Here is a 16,918-nt window from a genome sequence, read left to right as displayed (position 1 = left end):
TTCTGTGGTTTTCGTCGAACGCCCCAGGGTTTCTGATCCAGGGGCTTTATATAGGCGAAGAGGCGGCGCAGGAGGGCTGACAGGGGGGCCAAACTATAGGGTGGCGCGGCCCCCCCTCTGCCGCGCCAGCCTGTGGTTTGGTGGGCTGTGGCCCCCTCGACCTCTCTGGTGTGTTCGGATGCTTCCGGGATTCTAAGATCTTTGGCGTTGATTTCGTCCGATTCCGAGAATATTTCGTTACTAGGATTTCTGAAACCAAAAACAGCAGAAAACAGGAACTGGCACTTCGGCATCTTGTTAATAGGTTAGTTCCAGAAAATGCACGAATATGACATAAAGTGTGCATAAAACATGTAGATAACATCAATAATGTTGCATGGAACATAAGAAATTATCGATACGTCTGAGACGTATCAATCACCATGAATGCAAAAACCAACCTAGAAAGAGAAATTAAAAAAGGGTGGGGCACACCACCATGCACAAGTGTGCCAAATATTGGCCCCATCCAAGGTGTTTTGATATGTTTTAGGCCATGGTAGACCCATTTTGACCCTAAAACCCTAGTATCGGCACCTCCCAACCATGGGATCACCATGAATGCAAAAACCAACCTACAAAGAGAAATTAAAAAAGGGTGGGGCACACCACCATGCACAAGTGTGCCAAATATTGGCCCCATCCAAGGTGGTTTGATATGTTTTAGGCCATGGTAGACCCATTTTGACCCTAAAACCCTAGTATCGGCACCTCCCAACCATGGGATCACCATGAATGCAAAAACCAACCTACAAAGAGCAATTAAAAAAGGGTGGGGCACACCACCATGCACAAGTGTGCCAAATATTGGCCCCATCCAAGGTGGTTTCATATTTTTTAGGCCATGGTAGACCCATTTTGACCCTAAAACCCTAGTATCGGCACCTCCCAACCATGGGATCACCATGAATGCAAAAACCAACCTACAAAGAGCAATTAAAAAAGGGTGGGGCACACCACCATGCACAAGTGTGCCAAATATTGGCCCCATCCAAGGTGGTTGGGTATGTTTTAGGCCATGGTAGACCCATTTTGACCCTAAAACCCTTGTATCGGCACCTCCCAACCATGGGATCACCATGAATGAAAAAAGCAACCTACAAAGAGCAAGCCAAAAAGGGTGGGGCACACCACCATGCACAAGTGTGCCAAATATTGGCCCCATCCAAGGTGGTTTGATATTTTTTAGGCCATGGTAGACCCATTTTGACCCTAAAACCCTAGTATCGGCACCTCCCAACCATGGGATCACCATGAATGCAAAAACCAACCTACAAAGAGCAATTAAAAAAGGGTGGGTCACACCACCATGCACAAGTGTGACAAATATTGGCCCCATCCAAGGTGGTTGGGTATGTTTTAGGCCATGGTAGACCCATTTTGACCCTAAAACCCTTGTATCGGCACCTCCCAACCATGGGATCACCATGAATGAAAAAACCAACCTACAAAGAGCAATTAAAAAAGGGTGGGGCACACCACCATGCACAAGTGTGCCAAATATTGGCCCCATCCAAGGTGGTTTGGTATGTTTTAGGCCATGGTAGACCCATTTTGACCCTAAAACCCTAGTATCGCCACCTCCCAACCATGGGATCACCATGAATGTAAAAAGCAACCTACAAAGAGCAAGCCAAAAAGGGTGGGGCACACCACCATGCACAAGTGTGCCAAATATTGGCCCCATCCAAGGTGGTTTGATATGTTTTAGGCCATGGTAGACCTATTTTGACCCTAAAACCCTAGTATCGCCACCCCCCAACCATGGGATCACCATGAATGTAAAAACCAACCTACAAAGAGCAAGCCAAAAAGGGTGGGGCACACCACCATGCACAAGTGTGCCAAATATTGGCCCCACCCAAGGTGGTTGGGTATGTTTTAGGCCATGGTACACCATTTTGACCCTAAAACCCTAGTATCGGCACCTCCCAACCATGGGATCACCATGAATGTTAAAACCAACCTAGAAACACCAAGCCAAAAAGGGTGGGGCACACCACCATGCACAAGTGTGCCAAATATTGGCCCCACTCAAGGTGGTTTGATATTTTTTAGGCCATGGTAGACACATTTTGACCCTAAAACCCTAGTATCGCCACCTCCCAACCATGGGATCACCATGAATGTAAAAAGCAACCTACAAAGAGCAAGCCAAAAAGGGTGGGGCACACCACCATGCACAAGTGTGCCAAATATTGGCCCCACCCAAGGTGGTTTGATACTTTTTAGGCCATGGTAGACACATTTTGACCCTAAAACCCTAGTATCGGCACCTCCCAACCATGGGATCACCATGAAAGTAAAAACCAACCTAGAAACACCAAGCCAAAAAGGGTGGGGCACACCACCATGCACAAGTGTGCCAAATATTGGCCCCACCCAAGGTGGTTTGATATTTTTTAGGCCATGGTAGACACATTTTGACCCTAAAACCCTAGTATCGCCACCTCCCAACCATGGGATCACCATGAATGTAAATACCAACCTACAAACACAGAGCCAAAAAGGGTGGGGCACACCACCATGCACAAGTGTGCCAAATATTGGCCCCACCCAAGGTGGTTGGGTATGTTTTAGGCCATGGTAGACCATTTTGACCCTAAAACCCTAGTATCGGCACCTCCCAACCATGGGATCACCATGAATGCAAAAACCAACCTACAAAGAGAAATTAAAAAAGGGTGGGGCACACCACCATGCACAAGTGTGCCAAATATTGGCCCCATCCAAGGTGGTTTGGTATGTTTTAGGCCATGGTAGACCCATTTTGACCCTAAAACCCTAGTATCGGCACCTCCCAACCATGGGATCACCATGAATGTAAAAACCAACCTAGAAACACCAAGCCAAAAAGGGTGGGACACACCACCATGCACAAGTGTGCCAAATATTGGCCCCACCCAAGGTGGTTTGATATTTTTTAGGCCATGGTAGACACATTTTGACCCTAAAACCCTAGTATCGCCACCTCCCAACCATGGGATCACCATGAATGTAAATACCAACCTACAAACACCAAGCCAAAAAGGGTGGGGCACACCACCATGCACAAGTGTGCCAAATATTGGCCCCATCCAAGGTGGTTGGGTATGTTTTAGGCCATGGTAGACCATTTTGACCCTAAAACCCTAGTATCGGCACCTCCCAACCATGGGATCACCATGAATGCAAAAACCAACCTACAAAGAGAAATTAAAAAAGGGTGGGGCACACCACCATGCACAAGTGTGCCAAATATTGGCCCCATCCAAGGTGGTTTGGTATGTTTTAGGCCATGGTAGACCCATTTTGACCCTAAAACCCTAGTATCGGCACCTCCCAACCATGGGATCACCATGAATGTAAAAACCAACCTAGAAACACCAAGCCAAAAAGGGTGGGGCACACCACCATGCACATGTGTGCCAAATATTGGCCCCACCCAAGGTGGTTGGGTATTTTTTAGGCCATGGTAGACACATTTTGACCCTAAAACCCTAGTATCGGCACCTCCCAACCATGGGATCACCATGAATGTAAAAACCAACCTACAAACACCAAGCCAAAAAGGGTGGGGCACACCACCATGCACAAGTGTTCCAAATATTAGCCCCATCCAAGGTGGTTGGATCTATTTTAGGCCATGGTAGACCCATTTTGACCCTAAAACCCTAGTATCGGCACCTCCCAACCATGGGATCACCATGAATGTGAAAACCAACCTACAAAGAGCAAGCCAAAAAGGGTGGGGCATACCACCATGCACAAGTGTGCCAAATATTGGCCCCACCCAAGGTGGTTTGATATTTTTTAGGCCATGGTAGACACATTTTGACCCTAAAACCCTAGTATCGGCACCTCCCAACCATGGTATCACCATGAATGTAAAAACCAACCTAGAAACACCAAGCCAAAAAGGGTGGGGCACACCACCATGCACAAGTGTTCCAAATATTAGCCCCATCCAAGGTGGTTGGATCTGTTTTAGGCCATGGTAGACCCATTTTGACCCTAAAACCCTAGTATCGGCACCTCCCAACCATGGGATCACCATGAATGTGAAAACCAACCTACAAAGAGCAAGACAAAAAGGGTGGGGCACACCACCATGCACAAGTGTGCCAAATATTGGCCCCACCCAAGGTGGTTGGGTCTATTTTAGGCCATGGTACACCATTTTGACCCTAAAACCCTAGTATCGGCACCTCCCAACCATGGAGCATCCACTAGTTATTCCAGAATATCTAAAAATGAAAAATATCTTCACATTCCATGATTGATTGTGTTACATACCATGTCTATAAATTTTGAGGTGATTTGGAGGAGGTCGAAAAAATCACTTGCTCAACCATCTCTAAATCACCTCAATTTTTTATAGGCTCCCATGTATGTAATATCAATTATTATTAAAAAAATTAAAAATAAACTTTACCATTTTATTTCAATCAGTATACTTTCAAGTATATATTTTGATAAAGGACAATTCGAAAACAAATTAATGAAAACATACAAGGTTGGGTTGATCTGCCAACCTTCAATGCATCTTTTGTACTTTTTCTGTATATGAACTTTTTACAAATTCGATTTTTTAAATTCACATATGAAATATCAGATACAAATAACATATGAAATTGCTACTCTGTTTTATTCTCATGACATTGGTGGTTGCTATTCTCATCACATAGCGGCTTGCTATTCATTCATGTAACTTATCTACTATGTTTTTTAAACTATTGAATACATTATGACAGAGATCAAATTGGTACATAACTCAATATTACTGAACTATCAAATTTTCAAACAAGCAAAATTTTAGAATTACCATTTCCTTGCAAACAAGATAATATTTATGGACTACCATTTTTCCAACAGAACATGGATGGTAGATAAAAAGGCTGACAATACTTTGTAGCCATCCATAACTTCACTTATCTTATAACAAAGTGAAGAACCAGCAAAAGCAAACACAGTGTGCTACATACCATCTAGCACACTGGTACAGTGCATACATAGCTACCATAGCTAAAGTTCACATGCCTAGCAAGTCCATACATAGTTACCGCACCATAACAGAAGGTGCACACATAAACTAGCAGTTCTTAATAACATACATTACTTAACATCATCATATCTACTGATGATGTACTTCTTCACTAACTTTTTCAGGCATTCAGTCAATCCTGACCATAGTACTCCAGTACTTTCCTCAGGGCAGCATGGTTCGCCTTGTCGCGGAGATCCTTCGGGTGCACCTCCTTCACATGGCTAACAAGTCCTTCACGCATACCATCCCTAGGAACCTGCTTGGAGGGATGGAACTTGCAGTAGTACCTCCCATCGAGGTTTCATGTAAGCACCGATTCCCTCAGCCCAGATCTTCTCCTCCACCTTCTTCTCATATGACAACATTGTACTTGCTGACTTCATTATCAGATGAAGCATCTGAGTTGTACTGCAAAACAACAATGTCACAATAATATGTCACAACTATTGTACAGCAATGAGTTCAATAAACTTGTCAACCATGCACAATCAATATTGAGAATGCTCTCTTACCGACACGGCGTCCCCGGACTCGACCTCGCTGGAAATGTAGGAGTGGCCAGAGTCCTCCGAGTCATCAAACTCCTCAAACTTCCTCTTGCGGACAGAGGAGGTCTCACCAAGCTGATGGAATACAGATTATTATGTCAATCTAAATTGCAATCATACCAGCATAACACATATACTACAAATCCTTATTGCAATCATTACAATAACAGGCCAGTAACATTATATTTCTCCTACTATGTTAAGGTGAAACATAATTCTGTCAACCTATCATTAATACTGATCTTAATATCATAGAGTAATCATAGTCAATATTATGTTTCACCTTACCATAATGTTGCTCATAATAATAAATTTCATAGAGGAAATAGAGTCCAGATTCTATAGAGGAATGCCCCTGGAGCAGCAGTACCATAATAATAAGCAATAATTATCACCATAAGATGTTAACTAAAGCGGCATTTAGGGGTTTTTAGCTTCTAACACCCATAAGTGGAGGTCCCGCCAAATCATACCTTTTCAAATAATAGATACACATGCTATTATTCATACTGTAGTGATGTACAATTATAGTAACTACATATTTTCCCATATGTTTGTGTACAATCATGTATATATACTAATTGATAAAATTGAACATAACTGTATTGCATAATATTTTTTACAAAATAAATGCAGGGAACAAATTATTATGTCAATGTTGTTGCCATCATAGCAAGATAACACTCCTGGAGCACAACAACATTACCATAGATTTAGAAATCAATGTGAATCCTAAAGCAATTATGCAATCATGTAATAAAAACTTACTAATGAAGCTCTGTACCAAACAATTGATGATACTACTAACAAATAAATTGTGCACGCGGTAATCAAACCAGATAAATTGTGCACAGGGTATATAAATTGGGGTCACATGACAATAAAATCCCCCTTAACTACGAATGCACACGGATGTCAAACCAGATTAAAAAAACCCTTGCCAACATACACAAACCATAGGACAATCTGCTAGATCCATTTGGTCCACAGTAATCAAGCCCTTATCACAATTCATATATGATTCGTCTGTTCTTCGGTTTGATCTAACCCTAATCACCATCAAATAAGGGCAAATAAGCTGAGGAGTTGAGAGGATAGCACATACCAGAGGGTCTTCCGCCATTGGCTGCACATTCAGATCCGGCACGATCTCGCCGCCGAGTCCGTGCTCCTGCTCATCCGCCACCGTCAGCACCAAGCCTCCGCCCGACGCGGCCGCACCACGACGGCTCCATCCACCCGGCACCACATCTGCCTCCGCCACGCCGGTGTTCTTGACCAAGGTAGCGGCGGACGCCCGCGCAGTGGAGCTGCTACCCTCCATCGGCCTCCGATTCGACGGAAATGCGCGGAGAAGAAGGGATTGGAGAAGAGAACTGGCACTGGAGACGGAGTGGAGAAGACGAAGTGGCCGAGGGAGAGGGTTTTCTCTGTACCTGATTTGGGGGGGAAATGGTGGGGCGAGGGAGGCGGAGCAGCCGACGAAGGTTTTATACGTCCCTTCCGCTTCGGTACACGCACGTGACTTCGCCACGTACACGACGGTAGACCGAATACGTACAGAACAGTCACGGGCCATACGGGCTTGTACGGGGCCTTTACGTATCTGTCAGAAACGTGAAATGATGAAACTAACCCTCAATCCGAACAGGTATCGCGTGATCTGAACCGTTGATGTGTTTTGACCATTCCACTTTTCGCCAGGGGGGGAGCACCGGAGCAGAAGCGCATAAGATGATGCATGAGTCCACTGCTGATGCCACCAGTACATATATAATGGTAACAGTTCTTGTACTACCTGCATTGGAAATTACATGCTAATTATAAAATGCTACTTTTGTTGAATTATGTAAGTAGGACAGCTTATAGGCACTCACTTGTTGTTAAGTTTGCATTTCTTGCTGCGCCGGTTGTGACCTGGCTCTTTGCAAGCCCCGCACTTAATTTTGTGCTCGTCGTACGATAGAGGTCTTCCATTTTTAGACTTGGGACGGTTGTCATCATCTAAATTATGTGTACCTTTGCTCGATACTTTAATAGGATCCTGGACCTTAACCATGTTTCCTTCTCGGTCCTCCACATGTTCAACTGCTAATGAGCTTAGACAAATCGGAACAGCACCCACCGTACCCTCCTTGTCGTACTCAATCGCCTTTGCTATCACGTCCTTTAAACTGTCACATGTAATCGAGCCCAAAGTGTTGGGTGTTTGCATGCCGCATGCATAGCTTGCGAGGATAACACACGACCTTGCTATATTCAATTCTATCCGCTGTACCTGACCAACCTACTCCAAACATATCACTCGTTCGCCTAGCAGCAGTCCATTTCTTGCGTCTTTTGATAACCGACGAAGAACACAACACTTTGGAATTTCAGATATTTGCAGAACACATAGAACATGGAATATATGTTTGCAAGGGAGTCCTTTTCGAATCATTCTCCTGCAGCTGCACTTTATAGTTTCTTTAGGATTTCCCGGTGTATATTCCACGGTGAACTGCCTCTTTGGTTTATTATGCCATGCCACGACAAAAGTTTCAGACCCACATCCCAGCTTTCTTTCCAAAGTCACTATGCCGCCAACTGACCTCAAATCTAGCTGCAATATATAGAAGTTTGCCGGCGTAAACACGTGGGTAGCAAATACCTCCAGATCCCTGCAGCTTGTTACGGGCACAGGTAATGTCTGTGAGGCCGTGCAGTCATCATGTGCCTCGTTCTCACGGATGCGGGTAATGCAATTCTCATAGTGCAATATCATGTCCACCAAAGTCATTTCTCCATCAAGGTGCAGGTGAAGGCAGGAATTCAGACTTTCACTCCGCTGGTTGCTCTTCATACCAAGCCAAAAACCCTCTGTCAGAAAAGCTGCAGCCCACAGGTGCCTCTTCCTGTACATCCTCCTCAACCAAATTTCCGTGTTCTCTGTCTTCCATCTTTAAAAAAGCCTGCCATCTCTGCTCAAATTCGGCTATGGACGTGCTATAGTACAACATAGACCGGAACTCGCCCAACGACTTGTGACTGAGATGGATCTTCATATTTTTTTCAACATGCCAAGAACATATGCGGTGCCAGACATCGGGAAATACAGTGCGGATTGCCCTAATCATCGCTGAGTCGGCGTCCGTAATTACACTCAAAGGCTTCTTCTGACACATTGCCTTCAGAAATGTTTGCAGCAACCACACATAAGTTTCTTCTTTCTCATCTGAAACTATGGCACAACCAAAAACCGTAGTCCTACGGTGATTGTTCAGACCAACAAAAGGTATGAATGGCATACGATAGCGATTCATCTTGTACGTGCTGTCAAACACAAGCACATCTCCATAGTCCTCATAGTCCTGTACAGACTGCGAGTCACACCTTTAGATTCTCTTCATCCGTCCTTCTTCATCCAAGTCATAGTCGAAATAAAAACTTGGGTCCTTCTCCTTTCTGCTGAGCATAATGCCTATGGTCGTGGCAGCATCACCCTTCGCAAGTAGTTTCCTCTTTTCCTTGCCGCAAAGGTTGTACAGATCCCGTCGGACGTACCCAACGCCGCCATACCATCCACTTCTGCTAATCATGGAATCCATTATGGTGTGCTTCCTAATACCTGCAGCTCCCATAGCTAAGATCTCAGCCTTCTGATGATCTCTGATTTTTCTATGCGACCAAAGAAAAGGTGTTTCATCCGCTCTTGCTAACGTATGACTGTGCTTGTCATCAAAACTATCAACATACCAGAAACCAAGTTTTTCATTCAGCTTCACAGTCATGTGCGCCTCACAGTTGCATCGAGACAGTGGTCTGAGCCTCCGGCTATGTCCCTCTTCGGTCATCAACTTTGGATCACGCTCACCTTCCCTTGAACACAAAAAACACCTGTAACGCCGATGTTTCGTAATTTTTTGCTATATCGACCTTATCCAATCTGATGCTGAATCCATTATCGTTGGCATAGCTGTTGTAGAATTCGAATGCAGCTTCTTCACTAGGAAAAGTCATCTCCTTTATCATCATGTACAACTCTATCGTATCCTCTCGCCCGACAAGCTTGGTAGAGGTTCGCGTCATCACCATCATCAACATGGGACTGTCACATAAAAACATAGCAGTCAAACTCTAATTTTTTTATGTGGCTATTAAAAAAAATTTGGTTTCCACAAAAAATTAACCAATACGTACCTCATTGCTATTCGACGGCTTTGCTTCCACATAATGTTTGCCAACTACTGACTCATCATAAAAACAATTCTCCATGTCGGATTCACCATAATAGTCATACACATTTTCAAGTCCAAATATTTCCTGCAAAAATTTAAGACAACAAGTAAATGTACCTCATTACTGTTTCCCACTTTCTAATGGTAATCTCATTTCATTGCATATCAAATAACAATTACACTACATGTACCTCATTGCTGTTTTCATCCAACTCAACATCATCACTAATATCTCTCTCATAATCATTGTCAATGTCGTCCATCTACATATTCAATGATAACATGACAATGTTAAAACATTTATCCTTCGCATTTGCTTTCCATGAAAAAAATTGAATATATCAAATACACTTACATTAATAATTGCTTCCATCCCATGCTCTGAGCTCATGGAATTATCTGACCTTGAACCAACGAAAATATTCTCCCTCCCTGACAAAGATTCATTACCAAGCCCCGTTCTAGAATTATCTGACTCATCTCCATGAACTCCAATTCCAGGAACATTCTCTACCTCACCAACAACAGACATCGTCTCATCCATTTCCTAGCTACAACAAAAATCTCAAATTCAGTACATCCGCATCAAATTCTTTCACAAGTTAAAATGACCCAACAAGAGGTGAGTTATCATGTACGTACCTACCAATCGATCGATGCGCCGGCCGGAGTAAACCTACACCCACCACAGGGGTCGATCGATGCGTCCGAGGAGGAAGAAGCCGCTAGGCCACGCTCAAGGGCAAGAGGAGCCGGCCCTAACCCTAGCCGCGCTCGCCAACACTTATCTGGTTGGAGCGATCAACGGCGACGGCGGAGACGGCCGGCGCGCCGGCCAGCAGAATCCCACCCGGGAGGAAGAGGAACCCTACCCCCACCAGCTCGGTTGATGCGTCGGGCTCGCGCTAGGGTTCCAACTAGGAGTAAAATGCTCACGGCGATCGCGACAACAGAAGGGGACGTGCACGACGGCGGAGACGGCCGGCGCGCCGGCGGCAGATCGATCCCTCCCGAGAGGAAGATCAACCCTACCACCACCAACTCGTGCTCGCGCTAGGGTTTCTGACGACGGAGGAGTACAACTTCTTCTCACGACGATCGCGGCAACAGAAGACACATGCACGACGATCGGCGAGTTTTAAGCGGATTAGATCTTAATTAACTGCTCACGTGATCACCTTTTTTTAAACGTCACGTACATATACCGTATCCATACATATGGGTATACACGGGCTGGATATGGGTTCGGGCTAGCCCAACGCTTAAAAAAAAACTCAATATGACCCCTCAACTTCACTTAGGGGGGAGCACCGGAGCATCCCTCCATCTTATGTTGAATGGCAACTCTTATAGATGTAGGGGTTTAAGTTTCAGACGATGAACCTACTGTTTGTAAAGTGGTGGATATGTTCACTCTGGTGTCTTTTGTGCTAATCTATGTAATCGTCGCGACTATTTGAACTACCTCTCTCTTTTTATGTGAAATTGTATGTTCTTTTGCTGAACTTCAATAATCATGGAAGGATTACTGTGTTTATTATGTTTTTATGAGTGATTTGTACTGAACTATGTTCTCTTTTTATGAGTCAATTAACTCAATTCTTGTAAAGCTGATTTCTACTCGGTGGCTTCTCTTTTATGTATCCTGTTTTTTTCTTCAATTTTTTCTATATTATTGTTTGCTTTCATGTTGGTTCTCTGTACTATAGTTTTATTCTTTCCTATAATGTTTCACAATAAATCGTAATATTTTCGATTCCATTACAAATTTGTGATAACACAAAGAATTATCTTTCCTAAATGATGTTAAAATAATAAACCAACAATTTTTTGCATGCGTGGATGTTGAGCTTTACGTGGTGGGTATAGCATGTCTTGGGCCGATAGAGTTGGCGGCCCAATTAAATATAAAGCCTAACTCGATGGGCCGTTTCTATTTAACAAAGTGTTCCCTAACTCGCTGTTAGGGTTCGTCTGTGTTGCCTATGTCTCGCCGCGGGGGTGATCGGCGGCTGCACGCGATCGTGAACTCATCGGATAGAGCGGATCCGATGGACGGCGACCACGGATGGGCGAAGCTTACATCTGTTGTGCATTACAACAGAGGGAAGATGAAGACCGCGGCGACACATACCCTAGTTGAGCCGGTTAGTACCTGATTATTTGCTGTTTTATAAAAGAATTCTTCCATAACCCATAATCTGCTATGATGAAATATAGGATGATGACGAAGGCATGGTTCAGTTTGTTGATGTTTTGCCGCAGTACGAGTTTGATCCATTGTACTACGGTATTGAGAAGAACACAAAGAACAGGTGTGGCCACTCGGTGTTCCACCTGCTCGCCGTGTTTGCAACGACGGTTACGACACTTTGGAAGACGGTTTTTGGGTTGTCCATATGAGGTATACTTTCAAACCATATAATTTCATGTTTGAACTTTATTTATATGCTATGTTTTCATATGATATGTTTTCTTTCAGGGAATACATACATGCGCGTATGTAGAGTGGGTTGACAGTGAATGGAAAGGAAGAGAAAGATACGTGATAGGGCAACTATCCGAGAAGATCAACAAGGTGCGGAAACGAAAATGAAGACAAAGAAAAAACCTTGAAGATACAATTGAAAATGCAGAGAAAAGTGTTGAAGTCTAAGGACAATATTATTTGCTTTCTAGCAACAATGTGTGTTGCAATGTTTGGGTTAGTAGTAGGAATAATATGCAAGCATTTCAAGTAGTTGTTTTATTTGCAACATATTCAAATTAGTCAGGTGTGTAATTGGAAATGTCAAGATGAAAAAATTATTTCCAATGATGTGGTCATGTCAAAATATCATGCAAGTGTGTTTCGGTGTGTGGATGAAAAATTAAATGTGGTTTCAGATGAAATGGAAGTGTGTTTTTGTTTGTACCTGAAAAATGCTACTGTGTGTGAGTTTGTAGCTGAAAAAAGGCTACTATGCATATCCGTTCGGAACTTTAGCCCCATTTTTTGAAGCAACCTATTTTTCGACCTCCTCCAAATGTCCTCAAAATTTTCACACATGGTATGTAACAGAAATAAACATGGAATGTGATGATATTTTTATCATTATGAATATTTTTGAATTAGGATGTGGCGAAAAGGGTTTTATGGTGAATATGAGTCTAACTTGCACTAAAATAGATTCAAACACCTTGGATGGGGCCAATATTCTTGTAGAGTGAATGGTGCAGGCATGTGCAAGTGTGGCCTCACCCTAGCATGCCCATCTACCTGATTTACCCAAAAAATGCATGTTTCCGCTTAAAACCCTATGTTTCGGGTGTCTGGGTGCAACTAACCATGGTGTACCCCACAATATTCTTGTAAACTTAATTTTTAAATGTTTTTTATTAATAATTGATATTACATACATGGGAGCCTATAAAAAAATTTTGAGGTGATTTAGAGATGGTCGAAAAATTCACTTGCTCTACGACGGACCGTTTGGTATAACTTTATCCCCATTTTTTAAGCAAGTGATTTTTTCGACCTCCTCCAAATCACCTCAAATTTTGTAGACATGGTATGTAACACAAACAATCATGGAATGTGAAGATATTTTTCATTTTTAGATATTTTGGAAGACCTAGTGGATGCTCCATGGTTGGGAGGTGCCGATACAAGGGTTTTAGGGTCAAAATGGGTCTACCATGGCCTAAAACATACCCAACCACCTTGGATGGGGCCAATATTTGGCACACTTGTGCATGCTGGTGTGCCCCACCCTTTTTTAATTGCTCTTTGTAGGTTGGTTTTTGCATTCATGGTGATCCCATGGTTGGGAGGTGCGATACAAGGGTTTTAGGGTCAAAATGGGTCTACCATGGCCTAAAACATACCCAACCACCTTGGATGGGGCCAATATTTGGCACACTTGTGCATGGTGGTGTGCCCCACCCTTTTTGGATTGCTCTTTGTAGGTTGGTTTTTGCATTCATGGTGATCCCATGGTTGGGAGGTGCCGATACTAGGGTTTTAGGGTCAAAATGGGTCTACCATGGCCTAAAACATACCCAACCACCTTGGATGGGGCCAATATTTGGCACACTTGTGCATGGTGGTGTGCCCCACCCTTTTTTAATTTCTCTTTCTAGGTTGGTTTTTGCATTCATGGTGATCCCATGGTTGGGAGGTGCCGATACTAGGGTTTTAGGGTCAAAATGGGTCTACCATGGCCTAAAACATACCCAACCACCTTGGATGGGGCCAATATTTGGCACACTTGTGCATGCTGGTGTGCCCCACCCTTTTTTAATTTCTCTTTCTAGGTTGGTTTTTGCATTCATGGTGATACCATGGTTGGGAGGTGCCGATACTAGGGTTTTAGGGTCAAAATGGGTCTACCATGGCCTAAAACATACCAAACCACCTTGGATGGGGCCAATATTTGGCACACTTGTGCATGCTGGTGTGCCCCACCCTTTTTTAATTGCTCTTTGTAGGTTGGTTTTTGCATTCATGGTGATCCCATGGTTGGGAGGTGCCGATACTAGGGTTTTAGGGTCAAAATGGGTCTACCATGGCCTAAAACATACCCAACCACCTTGGATGGGGCCAATATTTGGCACACTTGTGCATGGTGGTGTGCCCCACCCTTTTTAATTTCTCTTTCTAGGTTGGTTTTTGCATTCATGGTGATACCATGGTTGGGAGAGTCTTAGATACTAGGGTTTTAGGGTCAAAATGGGTCTACCATGGCCTAAAACATACCAAACCACCTTGGATGGGGCCAATATTTGGCACACTTGTGCATGCTGGTGTGACCCACCCTTTTTTAATTGCTCTTTGTAGGTTGGTTTTTGCATTCATGGTGATCCCATGGTTGGGAGGTGCCGATACTAGGGTTTTAGGGTCAAAATGGGTCTACCATGGCCTAAAACATACCCAACCACCTTGGATGGGGCCAATATTTGGCACACTTGTGCATGGTGGTGTGCCCCACCCTTTCTAAAGTCCTCTTTCTAGGTTGGTTTTTGCATTCATGGTGATCCCATGGTTGGGAGGTGCCGATACTAGGGTTTTAGGGTCAAAATGGGTCTACCATGGCCTAAAACATACCCAACCACCTTGGATGGGGCCAATATTTGGCACACTTGTGCATGCTGGTGTGCCCCACCATTTTTAATTGCTCTTTCTAGGTTGGTTTTTGCATTCATGGTGATCCCATGGTTGGGAGGTGCCGATACTAGGGTTTTAGGGTCAAAATGGGTCTACCATGGCCTAAAACATACCCAACCACCTTGGATGGGGCCAATATTTGGCACACTTGTGCATGGTGGTGTGCCCCACCCTTTTTTAATTGCTCTTTCTAGGTTGGTTTTTGCATTCATGGTGATCCCATGGTTGGGAGGTGCCGATACTAGGGTTTTAGGGTCAAAATGGGTCTACCATGGCCTAAAACATACCAAACCACCTTGGATGGGGCCAATATTTGGCACACTTGTGCATGGTGGTGTGCCCCACCCTTTTTTAATTTCTCTTTCTAGGTTGGTTTTTGCATTCATGGTGATCCCATGGTTGGGAGGTGCCGATACTAGGGATAAGGTGCACGCGCCAATACAAACTTTTCCCCTAAAATTTGAGTAACAAAATCTTGATTATAATATATGTATATAGTATCGTTGGATTCACATTGAAAATACACTTTATAATGATACTAATCTAATACAAATATTAATCGTGTATTTGAAGTAATGTTTGGCAAACATATCCGCCGGCTCAGTCTTCCGGAGGTGCTTATAGGGGTAGGGTGTGCGTGTGTGCGTTCATAGGGGTGAGTGTATGCGCGTGTATATGAGCGTCTGCGTTTGTACTGTGTTTCTCAAAAAAAAAAAAAAAGCTCCTAAACCGATGACTTGTAGAGCAACGTGGCAAGGGAGAGGAGGCTATGGTGACGTGTAAAGCTACCTGGCGAGGGACCTGAGGCGTCCGCGCATATAAAAGCTTCGTCTCCCACATCTGCGGCCATTTCCCCCCGTTCCCCACCTCTCCGAGAATCTCTCCGCCAAAAAACCCCTCTCCCTCTCCATCTACCTCGCTCCGCCGGTAGTTTAGGTTTTCGCATCGCCGATCCAGTCGATTCGGCGGCGATGGAAGCTGCGGGAGTAGCAGTTGGCGCGGACGATCTGGAGAACTTGGCGGCCGTCGATGTTGCTGCATCGGCGGAGGCGGTTGGAGGCGAAGGCGGTGGTGGAGAGTCCAGCATTACGGCGGTCGCTGCGAGGTCCACCGTCGTCGATGCCTCTGTCATCGGGTCGGTCGTCGTCGGCCCGGTGGTCGCGGCACGGGCGGATCTGGACGCGGAGGAATCTGCGGAGGAGGATTCGTCGTCCTTGGCGGAGAAGGCCGTGCCGGATCTGCTCGCTGCGCCGGCGTCCGGCGACGTCTCGGAGGTGAAGCCGGACTTGCATATGGAGGTAACTGCTCGTTCTGCCCCTTTTTTTCCTGTGGATTAACGGGTCTACCAGGCTACCTTATCCAAACAACATCTTAATTACTTGCTCTGATAATGTTGATATTGGGTAGGTTATGCTCGGGGTTTACTCTGACGTTATCACGGTAGCAACTATGGAGCTTAACTAATGTTCTATGCTGTGTCGTGATGTTTGTTCATTTTGTTCATGTGCTGGATAGTTGCACAAGGATCTCTATTGTACAAATCAGAGGGAGTAGTTGATGTAAATGAACTATGCCTGATTACAAATGCATAACACAAGTTAGAATCTCAAATCATGATAGTGATTCTTAGTTTTTACACTAGGTCTAACCCTTTTAAGTATTTTACTTTTGCAATAGGTACTACTAATTGCATGATATGGTCCACATAACCTAGCTTATAAATTCCATGTTTCGGTACTTTATTATCAAATTTATTTCTTGCCGTAGGAAAATACAGCAACTTATAAATGTTGATCAAAATCATTTCTATTACAGAATAATAAATAAAGCATTTCTGTATGACATGATTACCATTACTTGTTTGTAATTAATAATAAGGACTTAGGAGTTAGGAGTATACATAAGATGATACAATGAAAGAATGTTAAATATGATATGGATT

General features: G+C 44.0%; 3 protein-coding genes across 3 annotated transcripts; all 3 read right to left on the bottom strand.

Moving 5' to 3' along the window:
* Nucleotides 1-5,195: 5,195 nt before the first annotated feature.
* Nucleotides 5,196-7,137, bottom strand: LOC127303795 (uncharacterized). The gene is made up of 4 exons (XM_071820984.1): nucleotides 6,719-7,137; nucleotides 5,578-5,688; nucleotides 5,444-5,473; nucleotides 5,196-5,321 (listed from the first exon to the last, which is right to left on the bottom strand). The coding sequence occupies exons 1-4, from the start codon at nucleotides 6,935-6,937 to the stop codon at nucleotides 5,196-5,198; spliced, it is 486 nt and encodes a 161-aa protein (XP_071677085.1). The 5' UTR covers nucleotides 6,938-7,137.
* Nucleotides 7,138-8,987: 1,850 nt separating this feature from the next.
* Nucleotides 8,988-9,383, bottom strand: LOC139831669 (protein FAR1-RELATED SEQUENCE 11-like). The gene has a single exon (XM_071820983.1). It carries the CDS (start codon nucleotides 9,381-9,383, stop codon nucleotides 8,988-8,990), a length of 396 nt encoding a protein of 131 aa, XP_071677084.1.
* Nucleotides 9,384-9,598: 215 nt separating this feature from the next.
* LOC139831668 (uncharacterized) lies at nucleotides 9,599-10,376 on the bottom strand. Its single transcript, XM_071820982.1, has 4 exons — nucleotides 10,186-10,376; nucleotides 10,022-10,093; nucleotides 9,793-9,915; nucleotides 9,599-9,700 (listed from the first exon to the last, which is right to left on the bottom strand). Exons 1-4 carry the CDS (start codon nucleotides 10,372-10,374, stop codon nucleotides 9,599-9,601), a joined length of 486 nt encoding a protein of 161 aa, XP_071677083.1. The 5' UTR covers nucleotides 10,375-10,376.
* Nucleotides 10,377-16,918: the final 6,542 nt, after the last annotated feature.

This window comes from Lolium perenne, chromosome 5, assembly GCF_019359855.2.
Source record: "Lolium perenne isolate Kyuss_39 chromosome 5, Kyuss_2.0, whole genome shotgun sequence".
Lineage (NCBI taxonomy): Eukaryota > Viridiplantae > Streptophyta > Magnoliopsida > Poales > Poaceae > Lolium > Lolium perenne.
The sequence above is the reverse complement of the archived record's forward strand: the minus strand, read 5'-3'. Positions and strand labels throughout refer to the sequence as shown.